Source organism: Antechinus flavipes, chromosome 1 (genome assembly GCF_016432865.1).
Source record: "Antechinus flavipes isolate AdamAnt ecotype Samford, QLD, Australia chromosome 1, AdamAnt_v2, whole genome shotgun sequence".
In the NCBI taxonomy this organism is placed as follows: Eukaryota; Metazoa; Chordata; class Mammalia; order Dasyuromorphia; family Dasyuridae; genus Antechinus; species Antechinus flavipes.
Genome location: NC_067398.1, coordinates 311,789,952 through 311,808,366, shown reverse-complemented (window position 1 = coordinate 311,808,366; position 18,415 = coordinate 311,789,952). Strand labels below are relative to the sequence as shown.

General features: G+C 37.6%; 1 protein-coding gene across 1 annotated transcript in view; it reads left to right on the top strand.

The window, feature by feature from the left end:
- Positions 1-9,241: 9,241 nt before the first annotated feature.
- The window catches only part of LOC127545473 (phospholipid-transporting ATPase FetA-like), a 99,786-nt gene continuing 90,612 nt past the window's right edge, over positions 9,242-18,415 (top strand). Inside the window, exons 1-3 of the mRNA XM_051972788.1 lie at positions 9,242-9,305; positions 16,607-16,755; positions 17,716-17,814. Coding sequence (XP_051828748.1) covers positions 9,242-9,305; positions 16,607-16,755; positions 17,716-17,814 — 312 coding nt within the window. The remainder of the gene's footprint in view (positions 9,306-16,606; positions 16,756-17,715; positions 17,815-18,415) is intronic.

The following is an 18,415-nucleotide window of genomic DNA, read 5'->3' as shown; positions in this document are numbered from 1 at the left end:
TTTACATGCAGCAATAGTTTTCTTTTTCTGAATATTTTTTATAAAGCTTTTTATTTTCAAAATATATGCATAGACAGTTTTCAACATTCACCCTTGCAAAACCTTGTGTTTCAAAATTTTTTCTTTCTCTTCCCCCTGCTCCCTCCCATAGACAGCAAGTAATCCAATATATGTTAAATATGCGCAGTTCTTCTATACATATTTCCACAATTATGCTACACAAAAATCAGATCAAAAAGGAAAGAAATGAGAAAGAAAACAAAATGCAAGCAAATAAAAACAAAAAAAGTGAAAATATTATATTTTGATCCACACTCAATTCCCCCCAGATTCCCCTCTGGATGCAGATAGCTCTCTCCATCATAAGACCATTGGAACTGGCCTGAATCATTTCACTGTTGAAAAGAGCCATGTCTATCAGAATGGATCATCACATAATCTTCTTGCTGTTGTGTATGATATTTTTTTTGATTCTACTCACTTCACTCAGCATCGGTTCATGTAAATCTCTCCAGGCCTCTCTGAAATTGTCCTGCTGATCATTTCTAATATAACAATAATATCCCATAACATTCATACACCATAATTTATTCCGCCATTCTTTAACTGATGAGCAGTAGATACACCATTGGATCAAAGCATATATACAGTTTGAAAATCCTTTGGGCATAGTTGGTGGCATGTATATAAATAATAAGTGTCTGGATTAGACTGGATGATGAGCATCTACTCAATTTCCAGTTCCTTGACACCACAAAAAGGGCTGCTACAAACATTTTTGCACATGTAGGACCTTTTCCCTTTTTTATAATATTTTTTGGGAAACAGACGCAATAGAGACACTGCTGGACAAAAGGATATGAACAGTTTGGTAGCCTTTTGGACATAGTTCCATATTGCTCTGCAGAATGTTTGGATCAATTCACAACTCCACAAGCAATGCATTGGTTTTCCAGTTTTCCCACATCCCCTTCAACATTTATCATTGTCTTTTTCCAGTCATCTTAGCCAGTCTGAGAGATTTGTAATGCTGGTTTCAGAGTTGAAAGATAGTTTTCAACATTCACCTTTGCAAAACCTTGTGTTTCAACTTTTTCTCCCTTCCTCCCTGGTATATATGTGTAATTCTTCTATATTCTGTATTCGTCATGCTGTGCAAGAAAAGCCAGATCAAAAGATGAAAGAAAGAAAAAAGGAAAAAAAGGAAACAAATAACAAAAATAAGGTGATTCATAGTCGGCTTCCATAGCTCTCTCTGGCTCTTTCCATCACAAGTCTATTGTAAATGTCTTGAATCACCTCATTGTTGAAAAGAGGCAAGTCCATTACAGTTGATCATCACGTAATCTTCTTGTATACAACATTCTCTTGGTTCTGCTCATTTCACTTAACCATCAGTTCATGTAAGTCTCTCCAGGCCTCTCTAAAATCATCCTGCTGGTCATTTCTTACAGAACAATAATATTCCATAACATTCATATACCACAATTTATTTAACCATTCTCCAATTGATAGGCATCCACTCTGCTTCCAGTTTGTTGCCACTACAAAAAGGGCTGCCACAAACTTTTTTGCATACATGGGTCCTTTTTCCTCCTTTAAGATCTCTTTGGGATATAAACCCAGTAGATACACCATTGGATCAAAGGATACATGCAATTTGAAAATCCTTTGGGCATAGTTGGTGGCATGTATATAAATAATAAGTGTCTGGATTAGACTTTTTTGTGAGCTCTTCTCTGTGAAGGAATGAATGAAAATTACTATATGTCAAGCACTATGTGAAGAGCTGAGGATAAAAATAGAAAAGAAAAACTGTCCCTTCCCTTAAGAAACTCATATTCTAATAGGAGGAGACAATACGTATAAATGGTTTAGCTGTAGGTCAAATAGAACTCCCCAGTCAGGTTAGGGTCCAAAAGCAAAGTAGGTGATAATGCAGATTTAATGTTATTTTCATTGTTAAAGTTATATCTATTTTTTATCTTGAACCACTTGATAATGCCAAAAATTTTGGTAGGGAAGAACTTTCTTCTCTTGATCTTCAGTAGATGTGACTGCTGAGGCAGCAGAGGTAGTTGCCAGGTCTGTGTCCTGATAAGTTCATAAAAGTTGGGCTTACCATAAACTTTTGGAAAATTAACAGCCTTAGAAATTTTGCCATGTGAAGGTACAGAAATCCCAAATCCAAAAAGTCAATCTGTTCTATAAAAATGTCAGCATCTACTGATAATTCTGTGAAGTGGGAGGTGAGAGATGTTAAGTAAGTAGAAGAATCCTTTAGGAAACTTCAGCTTTTTTGACTTTACCATCTTCCTCATTGTGAAGACATGAACACTTGGAAGTTTTAGCTTTCTTATTTGGTAATTTGTGTACCAGATGATTTGATTAACTCTTGATATTGAGAATTTAAGAGAGAGAAAAATCTCATTTATACCTGAGGATCTTTTGTTAGAGATAAGGAACCTATTAGCCTATGGCTGCTTCTAAAGATGAATATTCTGTTCATCCATTTTTTTTTTCTCCTTTACAGAACAGGAGAGGCATTTGCAAGCGAACAACAAAGAATTCAATGAAAAATTTGAATATGCGGTAAGCACACTGCTTTATGGCAATTTGAAGTGATTGTTGAAAGACCTGGAAATTAGCCTGTAGGACTGTTTATGTGGGTGACTGGGTCCTAAAAGATATTGGGAACCATTGATCCATCAATCAACAAGCATTATTATTATTTTCCAGGCACTATGATAGGCATGGAGATACAAAAACAAATGAAACTGTTCCTTCTGTGTGGGGTGAGTGCTAGATCCTCTCACCCAAATTGACTACTCAGAAGCATTTCAGATACAAACAAAAAGCATTTATTTTGTCCTTGCAAGGAGAGGCTCAAACACGCCAGCTGAGCAGCTCAGCATGGCATGTGGTGGTGAGCTGAAAATGGTGAATTGATTAAGTAGCAAAAGACTTGGGTTCATTGGATGGACTGAAAAGGAATTAACCATTGACCAATGGTCAGCAGTGCTGTCTGCTTCCTGTGGGTCATGTAATTTCCTGAAGCTTAGACTGAGGGTCTGACTTTTGTGCCCTACAGACCCCTGAGAATAGGGATCATGTGATTTAGGCCTAGGGTCTGACCCACTCCCTCTCAGACTTTTTGAGAAATTTTCACCTAGTCTCATTCAGTGCTTCCTTTTTTTCATACATTTGAAGATTTCTTAACGCCAATCCTGATATATTTCTTCCACTAGGACTTCCCCATTATCTAGTCCTTCAGGCTGGTCCCTCTTCAGTACTAACTGTAACCCACCCTCTACCATTCAGAACCAACACCTGCACATCAGTGGAAGCCTTTACTGAGACCATTTTAGCTAAGAAATCTTGAACTATTCTTTGATTAAGTGCATAAGTAAGCAGGTAACAGGACATTGCTGCTTAAAACAATGAGCAGGAATCAGAGACCCCACTTCCACCAACTCCCACCATTTGTCTTGGAAACCCTGTTATCACAGACCAACAGACTGGCTTCTGGCGGCCATAGCACTACAGCATTGTCGGGGGCCAGGGGCCATTGTCATATCCTTCCCACATCAAGCAGTCCAGACCCAGACTCATTGGGACAAAGGACGAAGGTCTCATCTTCTGGAACTGCTTCAGACTGACAAGGGACATGGAGCTGGCCCTGCCCAGTGCGGTCCACACTGAAGAGGGGAGACAAATGACTTGTAGGCAGCATCAGGAGTATCAAAGCTGAGTGTCAAGATCAGGTCTCAGATGATTTTAGTGTGACCAAGTGGTTGGAATTTCGTGGCTTGCAGTCTGGAAGAAAAACTCTCACAAGTATAATAAAAGTGCAAGGACTAAATATGAGCAAAAAAAAAGGAATAAACCAAAATGGAATTAATATGGAGATTATGAGGGACAGTCACCAGGAACCTCAGGAAGGCTGCAGGGGAGATGAAGTATCATGAATGCCTCTCATCCAAACAGCTCTTCCTGGATAAATACTAAAGAATGTTTTCCCCAAATCCCTGCTTTTATTTCCTCAAAGGAGTTGGGGCAATGGGTGGAACATTGTGGCCTTAAGTGAGTATGATCTGCTTTAGCATAAACTTTAGGGCCTTTTCAGTCTTATAAGGAAAGACTTTTACCCAATTAGTATAGGCGTTAACAAAACCAAAAGCAGCTTGAAGCCCCTGCAAGGGGACATATATGTAAAATCTATCTACCAATCCTACCCAAATATGTACCTTCCTCTGGATAAGTTTCAGGAGAGGGAGGTTTAATAGTGCTTTCAGAATTTACTTGCCCTGGAAACTAGATGAGGGAATGAAGGAGTCAGGAGTAGGGGAATTAAAGATGCCAGGGTCAGAAACAAACAGGCAGCCGCATAGACTTACAGATTCAGCTGCCCTTTTTCCTTGGCCTGAAGTGAATCCCCCTTCCTTTACGAAACATAACAGAAACCTCTTTAGATCCAGCTTGTCTGGATCTCATACCTAATGGGGGAATGTTTGGCTATCAAAAATCTCCTTTCTTTCCATATAACCCCCATGAGCTTGCAAAACATGAAAAACTTATATGAAGTCATTAGAGATATTCACTGTCATTTATTTTCACAATTCTAAAGCTCTGATATAGGCAAAAATGCTCCAAACCTGGTGGGGAGCCAGAATCTCCAACAATTGGCCCAGGATGAGCTTAGGAGCTTCCTCAGTTAGAAGGGCTGTGGAAGCCACTGCTCTAAGACCTTGGGTAGGTCACCCCAAAGACACCAAGTTTCTTTGAGAAGTAAACAAGGAATCTGGGATCTAGGACCTGGCCCCACCTTTTATCAATATGTAGAGTGAAAGGCTTTAGGTAGGGCTAAGATAGGAGAGAAGTCAGTTTAGCTTTCTTTTTTCTTTTTTTTAAATAACTTTTTATTGATAGAACTCATGCCAGGGTAATTTTTTACAACTTTATCCCTTGCATTCACTTCTGTTCTAATTTTTCCCCTCCCTCCCTCCACCTCCTCCCCCAGATGGCAAGCAATCCTTTACATGTTGAATAGATTACAGTATATCCTGGATACAATATACGTGTGCAGAACCGAACAGTTTTCTTGTTGCACAGGGAGAATTGAATTCAGAAGGTATAAATAATCTGGGAAGAAAAACAAAAATGCAAGCAGTTTATATTCATCTCCCAGTGTTCTTTCTTTGGGTGTAGCTGCTTCTGCCCATCTTTGATCAATTGAAACTGAATTAGCTCTCTTTATCAAAAAGATCCACTTCCATCAGAATACATCCTCATACAGTATCATTGTTGAGGTATATAATGATCTCCTGGTTCTGCTCATTTCACTTAGCATCAGTCCATGTAGGTCTCTCCAGGCCTCTCTGTATTCATCCTGCTGGTCATTCCTTACAGAACAATAATATTCCATAATATTCATATACCACAATTTACCCAACCATTCTCTAAGTGATGGGCATCCATCCATTCTGGCCACTACAAACAGGGCTGTCACAAACATTTTGGCACATACAGGTCACTTTCCCTTCTTTAGTATCTCTTTGGGATATAAGCCCAGTAGAAACACTGCTGGATCAAAGGATATGCACAGTTTGATAACTTTTTGAACATAGTTCCAAATTGCTCTCCAGAATGGCTGGATGTGTTCACAATTCCACCAACAATGTATCAGTATCTGTCAGTTTAGCTTTCAAGATCTGCTTTCTCTAGCAGGAAGCAAAAGGGAGTTGAGAGGGGGGCCAAATACTTAACAGGCTGATAGGCAAAGTAGGCCTTTAGACAAAGAGACTCTGGCAAGCAGAAAGTTAAGGATTTTATGACAGCAGCCATAGAAGCCTCCAGGGCTGAGCTGCAGATCAAGATATCATCTACATACTTTTTTGTGCTCATGGCTTCTAGTGACCATTCAGTCTGATTATAGAAATTTGTTATAAGAGGAAAAAGCAGAGATATGATTATAATAGTGGCAAATCTGATCCTTCAAGGCCTCAGCCTGAGAGCACATACATGACAAGATAAAGCATCTTTAGCTCTGTTTGACAAGCAATTATGCAATAACAATTCTACCTCATAGCTAGATTCAGGAATAATCAGGTAGAAAACAAAGAAACAGAACTGGGAAACTGAGTTAGAAAGAGGCCACCTTGAGCAGAGGCTAAGGTTGTCCTCCTAATTCTTGCCCAGATAAGCTGTCCACCTATGACAGCAATTCAGGAAGATATTCCTTTCAAATGATGGGTTACTGACTTAATGATCCACCAGGCAATCATATCCAAATTCGAAATCAAAACAATATTAGTTACATTCCTGAGAGATTTCATTTTAATAGCAAGTTTCACCAATCAGAGGCTTCAGGTGTACATAAAAACAAAAAACATCTTACAAACAATTGTGCATAACCTATCAAATGTGCCTGCAAGACACAGTCAAAACTAGTGTGGGGATATCAAATTAAAATTCTGCTATAGATCCTTAAAGAAAGCTATAGATCATATTTGTTATCATATTCATTAAAAAGGAGACTGTTATGCATTTAAATAAATATTGAATAATTTGGTGAAGACAGATGGAGATCTTGGTAGTAATAACTTGCAGTTCTAAAAAAACTCTTACCAGTTTCTTGCATTCCTAAGCAGTTGAATCTTTAATGTGGCATCAAAAATGACTTTGTTTTCATGCAAAAGCTAGTATACAGTTTTTTTAAAATAACTTTTTATTGACAGAACCCATGCCAGGGTAATTTTTTACAGCATTATCCCTTGCACTCACTTCTGTTTCGATTTTTCCCCTCCCTCTCTCCACCCCCTCCCCAAGACGGCAAGCAGTCCTTTACATGTTAAATAGGTTACAGTATATCTTAGATACAATATATGCATGCATAACCAAACAGTTCTCTTGTTGCACAGGGAGAATTGGATTCAGAAGGTAAAAATAACCCGGGAAGAAAAACAAAAATGCAAGCAGTTTATATTCATTTCCCAGTGTTCTTTCTCTGGGTGTTGCTGCTTCTGTCCATCTTTGATCAATTAAAGCTCTCTTTATCGAAGAGATCTATTTCCATCAGAATACATCCTCAAACAGTATCGTTGTTGAGGTATATAATGATCTCCTGGTTCTGCTCATTTCACTCAGCATCAGTTCATGTAAGTCTCGCCAGTCCTCTCTGTATTCATCCTGCTGGTCATTCCTTACAGAACAATAATATTCCATAACATTCATATACTACAATTTACCCAACCATTCTCCAATTGATGGACATCCTTTCATTTTCCAGCTTCTAGCCATTACAAACAGGGCTGCCACAAACATTTTGGCACATACAGGTCCCTTTCCCTTCTTTAGTATTTCTTTGGGGTATAAGCCCAGAAGTAACACTGCTGGGTCAAAGAGTATGGCTTACGAGGCAGCATTCCTTCCCTTGGATCACCAAGCCTGATCCCAGGGTCTCTTCCGCCTGAGGATAGCCCAAGGACACAGGCTCTGCCCTGGGGAGAGCAGTTCCAATCTCTGGACTGCTCGTTCCCCTTTAGCCCTGGATCATAGCCCAGCTACCTAACTGACCACTTGCCCTTGGGCTTCTTCTTCAGAGGCTCGTGCTCCTGGTTGTATCTGGGGGCCTCTCTTCAGGCCCATACTCCACAGAGAGGGAGGCTGAGGCTCTGATCTCAAGGACAGTCAGAGAAAACCCACCCGGCACCTGCTTTGAATCAGGATCCCAGCCATCTCCCTGGGAACCCACAGGTCCTTGCAAGGAGAGGACCAAGCATGCCAGCTGAGCAACCCAGAGCCTTTCAGCTCCCATCTCACAGCACTGTGCCTGGTCTGGCCAGCTGGAAATGGTGAAGAGGTTAAATAGCAAACGACTTGGGTTCATTGGATGAACTAAAAAGTTCATTGTAACCATTGACCAAAGGTCAGCAATGCTGTCTGCTTCCTGTGGGTCACGTAACTTCTTGAAACTTGGGCCTAGAGTCTGACCTTTCCTGCCCTACAGACCTCTGAGAATAGAGATCACATGACTTTCTGAAACTTAGGCCTGAGGACTGATCCGCTCCATCTCATAGACTTTTAAGAAATCTTCACCAGATCCCATTCAGTACCCTCAAGGAGCTTGCATTTTATGAGGAAAACAACATGTATACATATAGATTAAAAAATATTCATAGTCAATGAAACGTAATGGAGAGACCCCAGGAACTGGGAGATTAGGAAAGACCTTGTGTAGGAGGTAGTACTTGAACTGAGTTCCGAAGTAGGCTTATATAGAGTTGGGAAATTCCAGGTATGAGAAGACAGCCAGCTTATCCAAAATCACAGAGAAAAGATGGAGAAAGAGCAAACAGGCAGGGTGACTGGAATATAAAGTACAGGAGATAATGGACAGTCAGTCTGGAAAGGCAACCTGGAGCTGGATTGTAAAGGGCTTTACATGTCCTTCTGAGTAGAGGAATAACAGGTCATACTCTGCTTTATGACTATCTAGCTATGTAACTGTATAGAGGATGGATGGGAAAAGGGACCAACTGGAGGCAAGGAGACATATTAGAAGGCTGTTGCAATAGTCCATATGAGATATAATGCAGGCCTGAATTCATTAAGTAATGAAGAAGAGGAAAAGGATAAGAAAAGTATTCGGGGAAAGACTTGGTAATTAATTAGATGGGGGTGAGAGGTTTGATAAATAAAAAGGAAGAGTTGAAGATGACTTTAAAGTAGCAAACCTGAATGTTACTTTTTACAGAAATGGGGAAGTTAGGAAGAATCAGCAAATGAATGAATGAAAAGCATTTATTAAGTGCTTACTCTGTACTAAGCACTATACTAAGCACTGAGGATACAAACAGTTGCTGCTCTTTTCAAGCATCCACTTTAATTGAAAAAAAAAGATATATAGAAGTTTACCTGTAGAGTGGATGGAAAGGTTCTCAGGTTTTATTAGTAAGGTCCAGGGTTTTTTGAGTGCCTTAAAAAGTCAGTATTTATGTTTAATCTTATCAGAAATATTCTAATTGACAATTCCCTACTCATCCAAACAATGTAAGCAGCCACATCTACCTAGAGCAAGTCAGGTGGAAAGAACTAGAAGAGTCAGCCCATGATTTTAGGGAAGAGAGAGTTAGACTAAGGGGTCAGAATGGAGTATTGTATCTTAATTCCTTCCCATGAGGGTGAGGATTCAGTAGTGGCAGGGGGAGCCATTTTCCATTTGGAAAGAAAGAAAAAGATCATGGCATTGACAGAAATGAAGAGGAAAAGGCATCCTAAGGCAGCTGTTGCTGCTGGCCTCTTTGGTACCCAGTAGGATCTGAGCAGCAGGTGACTTGGAGCCAAGTAAATTTAGGGATGGAGAGTTACTTAATAAATTCTGTTTTGCATATTTTATATTTGAGATGCCTGTAGGATATCCATTTTGAAAGGCTTAATAGATAGTTTATAATACAGGATTAGTACTCAGGATAGACTAGATAAGGATATATATAATTCTGGGAGTCATTTGCATAAAGATAATTGAACCCATGGAAGAAGATGAGATCACTAAGAAAAAAAAAAAGTGGACAGAAAGAAGACACAGATTACCTTATTAGAGTGCAGCTAAAGTTAAGGAAGTGGAGTTCTAAAGCTTTGAGTTCCAGATCAATCACCATCCCAATCAGAAATTATTAAGGAGAGGATTACAAAGAAGACTGGGACATAGTTTCTGTATATCTCTAATTAGGAAGTTTGCTTGGGTCACTCTTGTATAAAATCTGTTCTTGTTTGAACTATACCTTAAAGAAAGTACTAAAAAAGTCTTCTGCAGAAGTCAGTGATTTCTTCTTTGCCTACCGAAGTCCCTAGCTCCCAAGCACTGCTCCCATTTTTTCAAAGTACCTCTCCCCAACAAAGATAGTTGAGTCATTTTGTGCAGTTTGACTTCACTTAAATCCAATTCACTTGCAAATCTAAACATCATGCCATGAAGTCTTTGGTCCTCTTTGAAAACAGAGGACAAACAATAACCTCTCCCCATTACTAATAATCAAGAGTCCTGCTTTCCTCATGAACATTTGGATCCAACGATTCCCTTAACCCCCACCACCTTTATAGTCAAACTTGAGAGCAGCAGGAAGAATCTTCTAGGAAACCTTTGCTTCTCTCCCAAACCTCAATAAAGCAGCTGCAGCTTTTACCAACATAGATTGGCTTACAGGATCATACAAAGGATGTTAGAATATTATATTTCAAGATCTCCTCTAATTTATAGTAGAAGCTGTCTTTTGCTTCCTTGATATTTGAATTGCTTCTTTCTAAATTCTGTTAACAATTTTTCTCTCACTTGGAGCTCTGGATTTTGGCTATGACAGTCCTGGGATTTTTCCTTTTAGAGTTTCTTTAAAGAGGTGATCAGTAGATTTTTTCTATATTTACTTTGCTCTCTCATTCTAATAGATCTGAGCAGTTTTCATTTATGATTTCTTGAAATTTAATGTCTAGTCTTTTAAAAAAATATGGTTTCATTCTTGATCTGTTTTATAGGTCAGTTGCTTCTTACATCAGATATCTTACGTTTCTTCTATTTTTTCAATCTTTGGTGTAGCACACTACTTGAAAACTAGAACAGACCAACAGAAATCAGTGGCTCCATGAGTCAGCAAGAAATATTATTGCTACATCAAAAGATTGAAAAAATAGAACAATCTGTGGCAGCACTCAGATAAGGCATTGCATGGGTAGTTATGCTTTCTCTTAAGGACTTTCTACCAGAAGTTTTATTTCATTTTTTAACTTTTGCTTCATTTCTTCCAAGTATTCATTTACCTTTGAGTTTGTATTTCAGACTTCTTTCTCAGCTTCTGTCTTTTTATCAGAAATGCTTGGAACTCTTCTATTCCATTAAAAAAAAATCCATTTTTTCTTTCTTATAGAATCATGTTCTGCTTTTTTTCTGTGCATAGTTGTTTTTTTTCCTTATTCCCTGTCTCCCATTCCCCACCTCAGGGTCTCCTGATACCATTCCTGGCAAGGCCTGAATGATACACAAGCTTTAATTTGTAGTAATACTCATTGGTATTTTCTTTGATTTTTTTTCTCTCTGTCTTTAATTTTGGAATTAAGGCCTTGTTTCAGGACCAAACTCTAACCCCTGTAATGTTTGGTCTTCTCCACAGGCTATCTGGGTTCATACTCTGATCCCTTACCCCGGATTTGCCCCTTGATTTTTAAGGTTCAGAGTATTGTATCTTCAGGACTGTCTCTGGTGTCCCATGAGGATATTCCAGAGATCTTGGAGTTCCTGAGCCTGAGATGCTTTAGTTGACTGCTGCCAAAGATTGTTCCTGCTTCCTTTGACCATATCCAAGCACCTTTAAGGTGAAGGAGTTTTGGTGTTTTTTTTTTTAATTAAAGCTTTTTATTTTTCAAAACATATGCATGGACAATTCTTCAGCCTTAGTCCTTGCAAAACCTTGTGTTCCAGTTCTCCCCTATGCCCTCCCCTAGATGGCAAGTAGGCCAATACATGTTAAACATGGTAGAAATATATGTTAAATCTAATGTAGGCATAAATATTTATGCAATTATCATCCTGCACAAGAAAAAATCATATCAAACCAGTAAAAAAAAAAGAAGCAAAATAAAATACAAGCAAACAACAACAAAAAAAGTGAAAATGTTATGTTGTGTAACACACTCATTTCCCCAGTGTTCTCTCTCTGGGTGTAGATGGCTCTCTTTTTCATTGAACAATTGGAACTGGCCTGAATTATCTCATTGTTGAAGAGAGCCACGTCCATCAGAATTGATCATTGTATAATCTTGTAGCCATGTACAATGATCTCCTGCTTCTGCTCATTTCACTCAGCACTAGTTCATGTGAGTCTCTCCAGGCCTTTCTAAAATCATCCTATTGGTCATTTCTTATAGAACAATAATATTCCATAACATTCATATATCATAACTTATTCAGCCATTCTCCAGTTGATGGGCATCCATTCAATTTCCAGTTTCTAGCCACTACAAAAAAGGGTTGCCTCAAACATTTTGCACATGTAGGACTCTTCCCCTTCTGTAAGATTTCTTTGGGATATAATCCCGATAGAAACACTGCTGAATCAAAGGGTATATACAGTTTGACAACTTTTTGAGCATAGTTCCAAATCCCTCTCCAGAATGTTTGGATCCATTCACAATTCCATCAACAATGTATCAGTGTCCTAGTTTTTCCACATCCCCTCCAACATTGGTTATTATCTTTTTCTGTCATTTTAGTCAATCTGAGAGGTGTGCAGTAGTACCTCAGAATTGTCTTAATTTGCTCTGATCAATAGTGATTTGGAACATCTTTTCATATGACTAGAAATAGTTTCATTTTTTTCATCTGAAAATTGGCTGTTCATATCTTTAAGGTCAAGGAGTTTTCTAACCAGCCTAATTCTTTCTTAGGAGAATCCTCCACTCCTGCTTTCTTTAGGATGCAGATGGTCAGAAAGGATGTTACTTGTGCTGGCTCCGACTTGCCTGCCAGCCCCTTTTCCTATTGCCCTTGAATTTTTGGCATTTGGTGAAATTCTTGGTCGGTTCTGGGATGTGAGAAAGAACTTACTATAGTTTTTATTGGATTTCTCAGTCATTTGTGGTTTGACACAAACTTTGGGGTTTTTCTGGAAAGCGTTGAATCAAATATAAAATGCTCTGTAGCATTGAAAGTCTGCTTCCTTTGAGTCTTTTCAGTCTTCTTACACTTTACTCTCCTACACATATTCTGATCCAGCCATACTGGCCTCCTCGTTGTTCATTGCATGTGAAACTCACATGTTCTGAGTCTATACCTCTTCCTTAACTGTACCTCATGCCTTACTCACCTACTGGCTTCCCGGGTTTCTTTTGAGTCTCAGCAAAATCTTCTGAGAAAGGTTTTTCCTCCGTTTCCTCCTATATACTGCTATTGCCTTCTCTTTGAAACTAGCTTCCATTTACATTGTATGTATATTTTTATGTGCATAGTTATTTGCATGTTGTTTCCTTCATTAGAATATGAGCTCCTTAAGAGTAGAAATCATATTTTGCCTTTCTTTATATCCTCTAGTGCTTAGCAAAGTGCCTTAGCACCTAGCAAATGCTTTTAAAATGCTGGTTGACTGAGTGCAAATCTTTACGTTTAACTTTATTAATTTTCACTTTCCAGTTCAATCTAATCCATTGACAATTTATTAAGCAGGTAATAGATGCAAAGCATTATGCTAGGTACTAGAGTTACAAAGATAAAGTGAAAAAAATAACCCCCTGCTCTCCAGGAGTTAATATTCTTCTGGAAAAGAAAACTAAATAGATAAACATATATGTGATCTTTTGAGAAAGAGGAAAAGGAAGGGAGCATTAATAAGTAGAAAGATCAAGAAAAGTTTCTTATAGAAAGTGATATGTAAGCTGTTTTGAAAAAAGTTAATGAGGAGGCCCTTTTCAAAAGTTTGGAAATAGGAGAATGTATGAAATGCTGAGTTGAACTTCAGGTAGGTTAGTCCTTCTTGAATGTAGAGTCTTGGGATATACCCATAGTTAAAAAGAGTAAGCAGAAAAGGTAAACTGGAGCCACATTATGATTGGCCTTAAATGTTAAACTAAGGAGTTTGCATTTTTTTTCCTCAAGACATTAAGTAGTTACTAAACTATTTTAGCAGGGAATAACATGATCAAATTTGTATTTTAGGAAGATTATTTTGGCAAAAGGGGAGAAATTGGCTGCAAGTAAGACCAGTTAGCAATCTTATTGCAATAGTTCAATTAAGAGCTTATGATAGCTTGAACTAAGATGGAAAGGAAAGAGGTGCAAGACATGTTAGGTAAATAAAATGAGACAAGATATGCTGATTGACTGAATAGTGGGAATGAAGCTGAGAAAATACTCCAAGTTTGGAGATTGGAAAAATTGTGGTGTCTTCAACAAAAATAGAAAAGTTTGAAGGAGGAATGAGTATGTAGGAGGGTGAATAATTAGTTTTGATTAGGAAATATTGAGTTTGAGAAGCTCATAAGAAAAATTAGGACTAGATTTATAGATGTGGGAGCCAGCTACATAATAAAATCCATGATAGTTGAAGGATGTCACCAACCAAAGAATCACTCACCAAGCATTTGTTAAGGACCTTTATTGTTCCAGGTACTATGCTAAATTCTAGGGACAGAAAGACAGAAATAAAATAATCCTTGCCCTAAGAAGCTGTCTAAGGAGACATATCAGAGCAGAGTCAGCTGGGAGGGGAGGGGAGAGGAGGTCAGGAAAAAACTTCATTTAGAAAGAAACACATGAACTGAGTCTTGAAGGAAAATAGAAATTTTGAGAGACAGAAATGAAGATTGAATATATTCCAAGCCTAGAAGACAACCAAAAACAAAAACAGAGAATATTATGTGTTAGCTTATATAATGTAAGACAATTTAATTGGGTATAGTATTGTATAATAACAAACAAAGGAGTTTACATTTGATCCTAGAAATAATAAGGAAGCCTATCTAGAGTTAACTGGAGTCTATGAGCCATCTTATGAAACTTGACTTATTCTTCTACCCTGTTCAAATCTTTTGGATATTAATATATCAAGATAGTATTCTATCAATAGACTAATTGATCAGTGGAATAGGTTAGGTTTAAAGGATAAAATAGTCAATAACTTTAATAATCTAGTGTTTGACAAACCCAAAGCTTTTGGGATAAGAATTCACTGTTTGACAAAAACTGCTGGGAAAATTGGAAATTAATATGGCAGAAACTAGACATTGACCCACACTTAACACTGTACACCAAGATAAGGTCGAACATAGGCATAAAGAATGAGATTATAAATAAATTAGAAGAACATAGCATAGTTTACCTCTTAGATTTGTGGAAAAAGACAGAATCTATGACCAAAGAAAAACTAGAGATCATTATTGATCACAAAATAGAAATCTTTGATTATATCAAATTGAAAAGTTTTTGTACAAACAAAACTAATGCAGACAAGATTAGAAGGGAAGCAATAAACTGGGAAAACATTTTTACAGTCAAAGGTTCTGATAAAGGCCTCATTTCCAAAATATATAGAGAATTGACTCAAATTTATAAGAAACCAAAGAGATATTAAAGAAGGGAAAGGGACCCATATGTGCAAGAATGTTTTTGGTAGCCCTTTTTGTAGTGTTTCCAGAAACTGGAAACTGAGTGGATGCCCATCAATTGGAGAATGGCTGAATAAATTGTGGTATATGAATGCTATGGAATATTATTGTTCTGTAAGAAATGAGCAGCAGGATGATTTTTTCTTTTCTTTTCTTTTCTTTTTTTTATTATAGCTTTTTATTTACAAGATATATGCATAGGTAATTTTTCAGCATTGACAGTTGCAAATCCTTTTGTTCCAACTTTTCCCCTCCTTCCCCCCACCCCTTCCCCGAAATGGCAGGTTGACCAATACATGTTAAATATGTTAAAGTATAAGTTAAATACAATATATATATATATACATGTTCAAACAGTTATTTTGCTGTATAAAAAGAGTTGGACTTTGAAATAGTGTACAATTAGCCTGTGAAGGAAATAAAAAATGCAGGCAGACAAAAATAGAGAGATTGGGAATTCTATGTAGTGGTTCATCGTCATCTTCCAGAGTTCTTTCCCTGGGTGTAGCTGGTTCAGTTCATTACTGCTCTATTGGAACTGATTGTTGAAGAGGATGATTTTAGAAAGTCCTGGAGAGATTTACATGAACTGATGCTAAGTGAAATGAGCAGGACCAGGAGATCATTATACTTCAACAATACTATATGATGATCGATTCTGATGCATGTGGCTCTCTTCAACAATGAGATGAACAAAAAGTTGGAACAAAAGGTTTTGCAATTGTCAGTGTGGGAAAATTGCCCATACATATATCTTGTAAACAAAAAGCTATAATTAAAAAAAGATAGTATTCTATCTATCTACTTAACTTTGTGTGACTGGAGAAATTGAAAAATATTTCATTTGAGATTTTACCCAAGGCACTAATAAAATAGTCAAAATATTCAAATAGTCAATAGACACAAATAGTCAATAAAATAGTCAAATACTTAGTGGATCAAGTACAGAGATCTGTGGCAAAGCCGCCCCTCACATATACACATCAATTGACTGATTCCCAAGTTATTCAAGTACTCACCTAAATGCAATATCATCCAGGCTATATATTTTTTATCTTTCTGAAAGATAACATCCATGAAAAATTATGTCAAATACCCAACTAAAATGGGTGTTTGTGGAAACTATTCCAATTCCACCTTGCCATTGCAAGACAAATCTTATATTTTTTTAAACTACCTATTCTACCTTCTAGGCTCCCAGAGACCCTAAATGAAATGGAAGATAAGGGGGGAAAAGAATAAGTCCCTGCCTTCAACAATACCTAAATGTCAGCTAAATAGGAGTACATATATCCAAGAGCTAATTTCTACTATGTCACTTCTGTGTTCCATTTCCTCTTTGTTTTGGGCTTAGAAGGTATGTGCATTTCTGTGAAGATTGGCAAGAAGAGGGAGAAGTGTTAGGGGGGAATCTCTGTAGAGAAAAATCCATCTCTAAGGATCTGTCTCATTTTTTAAGAAGTATGTGAGTTTTTTTGGTTTTGTTTTCTGCAGAACAATGCCATCAAGACATCAAAATACAATTTCTTCACATTTCTGCCCTTGAATCTATTCGAACAATTTCAGAGAGTAGCAAATGCATATTTCCTCTTCTTGCTGGTCCTACAGGTATTTGGTGAATGTTTTCTCAATGTGTTTTTTTTGTTTGTTTTTTAAGTAACATTTTATTAAGATCTTCAAAAGAAAACCAAAATGTGACTTTCCTACCTGGGTAAATTTAAACATAGTAAAACTGAAAATCACATGATCTGCATGGGTTCAAGGCCAGTTCTCAGTAGGTGAGATCAAATTTGGCTTCAGTCTGGCCATACCTGAAATGAATAAAGCAGAGCCACTAGCCTAAACCACTGATCATCTCCAGACATATAAGAGTCAGAATGTTTAGCTTTTAGGACCATAAACAAACATACTGGGACTTTGGGTACCAAATGTTCCATTTGGGGCTTTCTTCAGTTGAAAGTCCTTTTCCCCAAGTGGCTTATATTTTTATGTATCCATAGACATTTCTGAACTCCTTTTAATATACAATTCCTTCACGTGGCTTTGATGTAGAGCCCAACTTCTTAGGCTGCTAAGTCCCTGCATCCAATGACATTGTCAAGGATGATAGGTCTAGATAGGCACAAGGTAACTGTCTGGGGCGGGGAGAAGAGGCAGGGCAAGAAAAAAGGAAAAGGATAAAAAATAAAGATGAGAGACATCTGCACATCATTGACAAATTTCCTCAACTTTTCCCTCCTAATCCTTCTCAGCCCAAAAGTGTACTTCAAACTTGGCCTAAAGGATTTGAGTTGTTTTTTTCTGTGCTTCATCTTCCTCCTCACTGTTCTTTATCATTGAGAGGTCTTCCATGAAAGGAACTAACACTTAGCTATCAAACAGAACAGCTGACCCAACACTACAGTCTTAGTAACCTTCAATGCTTTCTCTTCTTTATTCTTTGAAGTTGTATTTGTACATAATTAAGAGATTCTGTGTTGGCAAGCTTAGAATTTGAGTCCATTATTTTACAATGTGTTCTGTCCTATCTTTATTTTCTAATACTAAGTACCTTCTCTTTTTTTGCAGCTCATACCACAGGTATCATCTTTGTCGTGGTATACAACAGTGGTTCCTCTGGTATTAGTGCTCTCAATGACAGGAGTGAAGGATGCCATTGATGACATGGTGAGGTGATTTATTATTGGCCTTTTTGTTTTCTGTTGGGTTTTCCATGGGGGAGGGCAAAAAATATTTTTTAGAATTTCTCAAATTGTTGTAGGAGAGAAAAGGTTCAGTTACTTCTTCCTATAGGGATAACTTTCTTTCATAAGCTCTTTTTCTAGTTTAACCTTGAAGTGTACAGTAGCTAGGGGATTGTGCTACTCCGGTTCTGTACCTGGGCATATAGTTTGGATCAAGTGCAGTCCTGAGGAACCTAGCCTCGGTTGACAAGGACCTTCCTTTTGTTATACTATCAGCTCATTTAAAACCATCCACTCTGGCATTTCAGGGATGATATTAATTTATAGTTTAGATTAAACCTAAGGTTCCTCCCCCAGGGGTTACATGTAAAGGTACTCAATATGCAATATGATTCCTATATGGGACAGATAATGAATTCCTATACATACAAGAAATGCCAATCCTAAAAGATTCACAAGTATCTATTAACATAACAGAATTCAGTCACTTATAATTGATATTACAGTCTGTTGGGAAGCTGATACTAATCTTAATGAAACATGAAGCAATTTGCAGGACTGCTAATTAGCATTTTACATTTTAC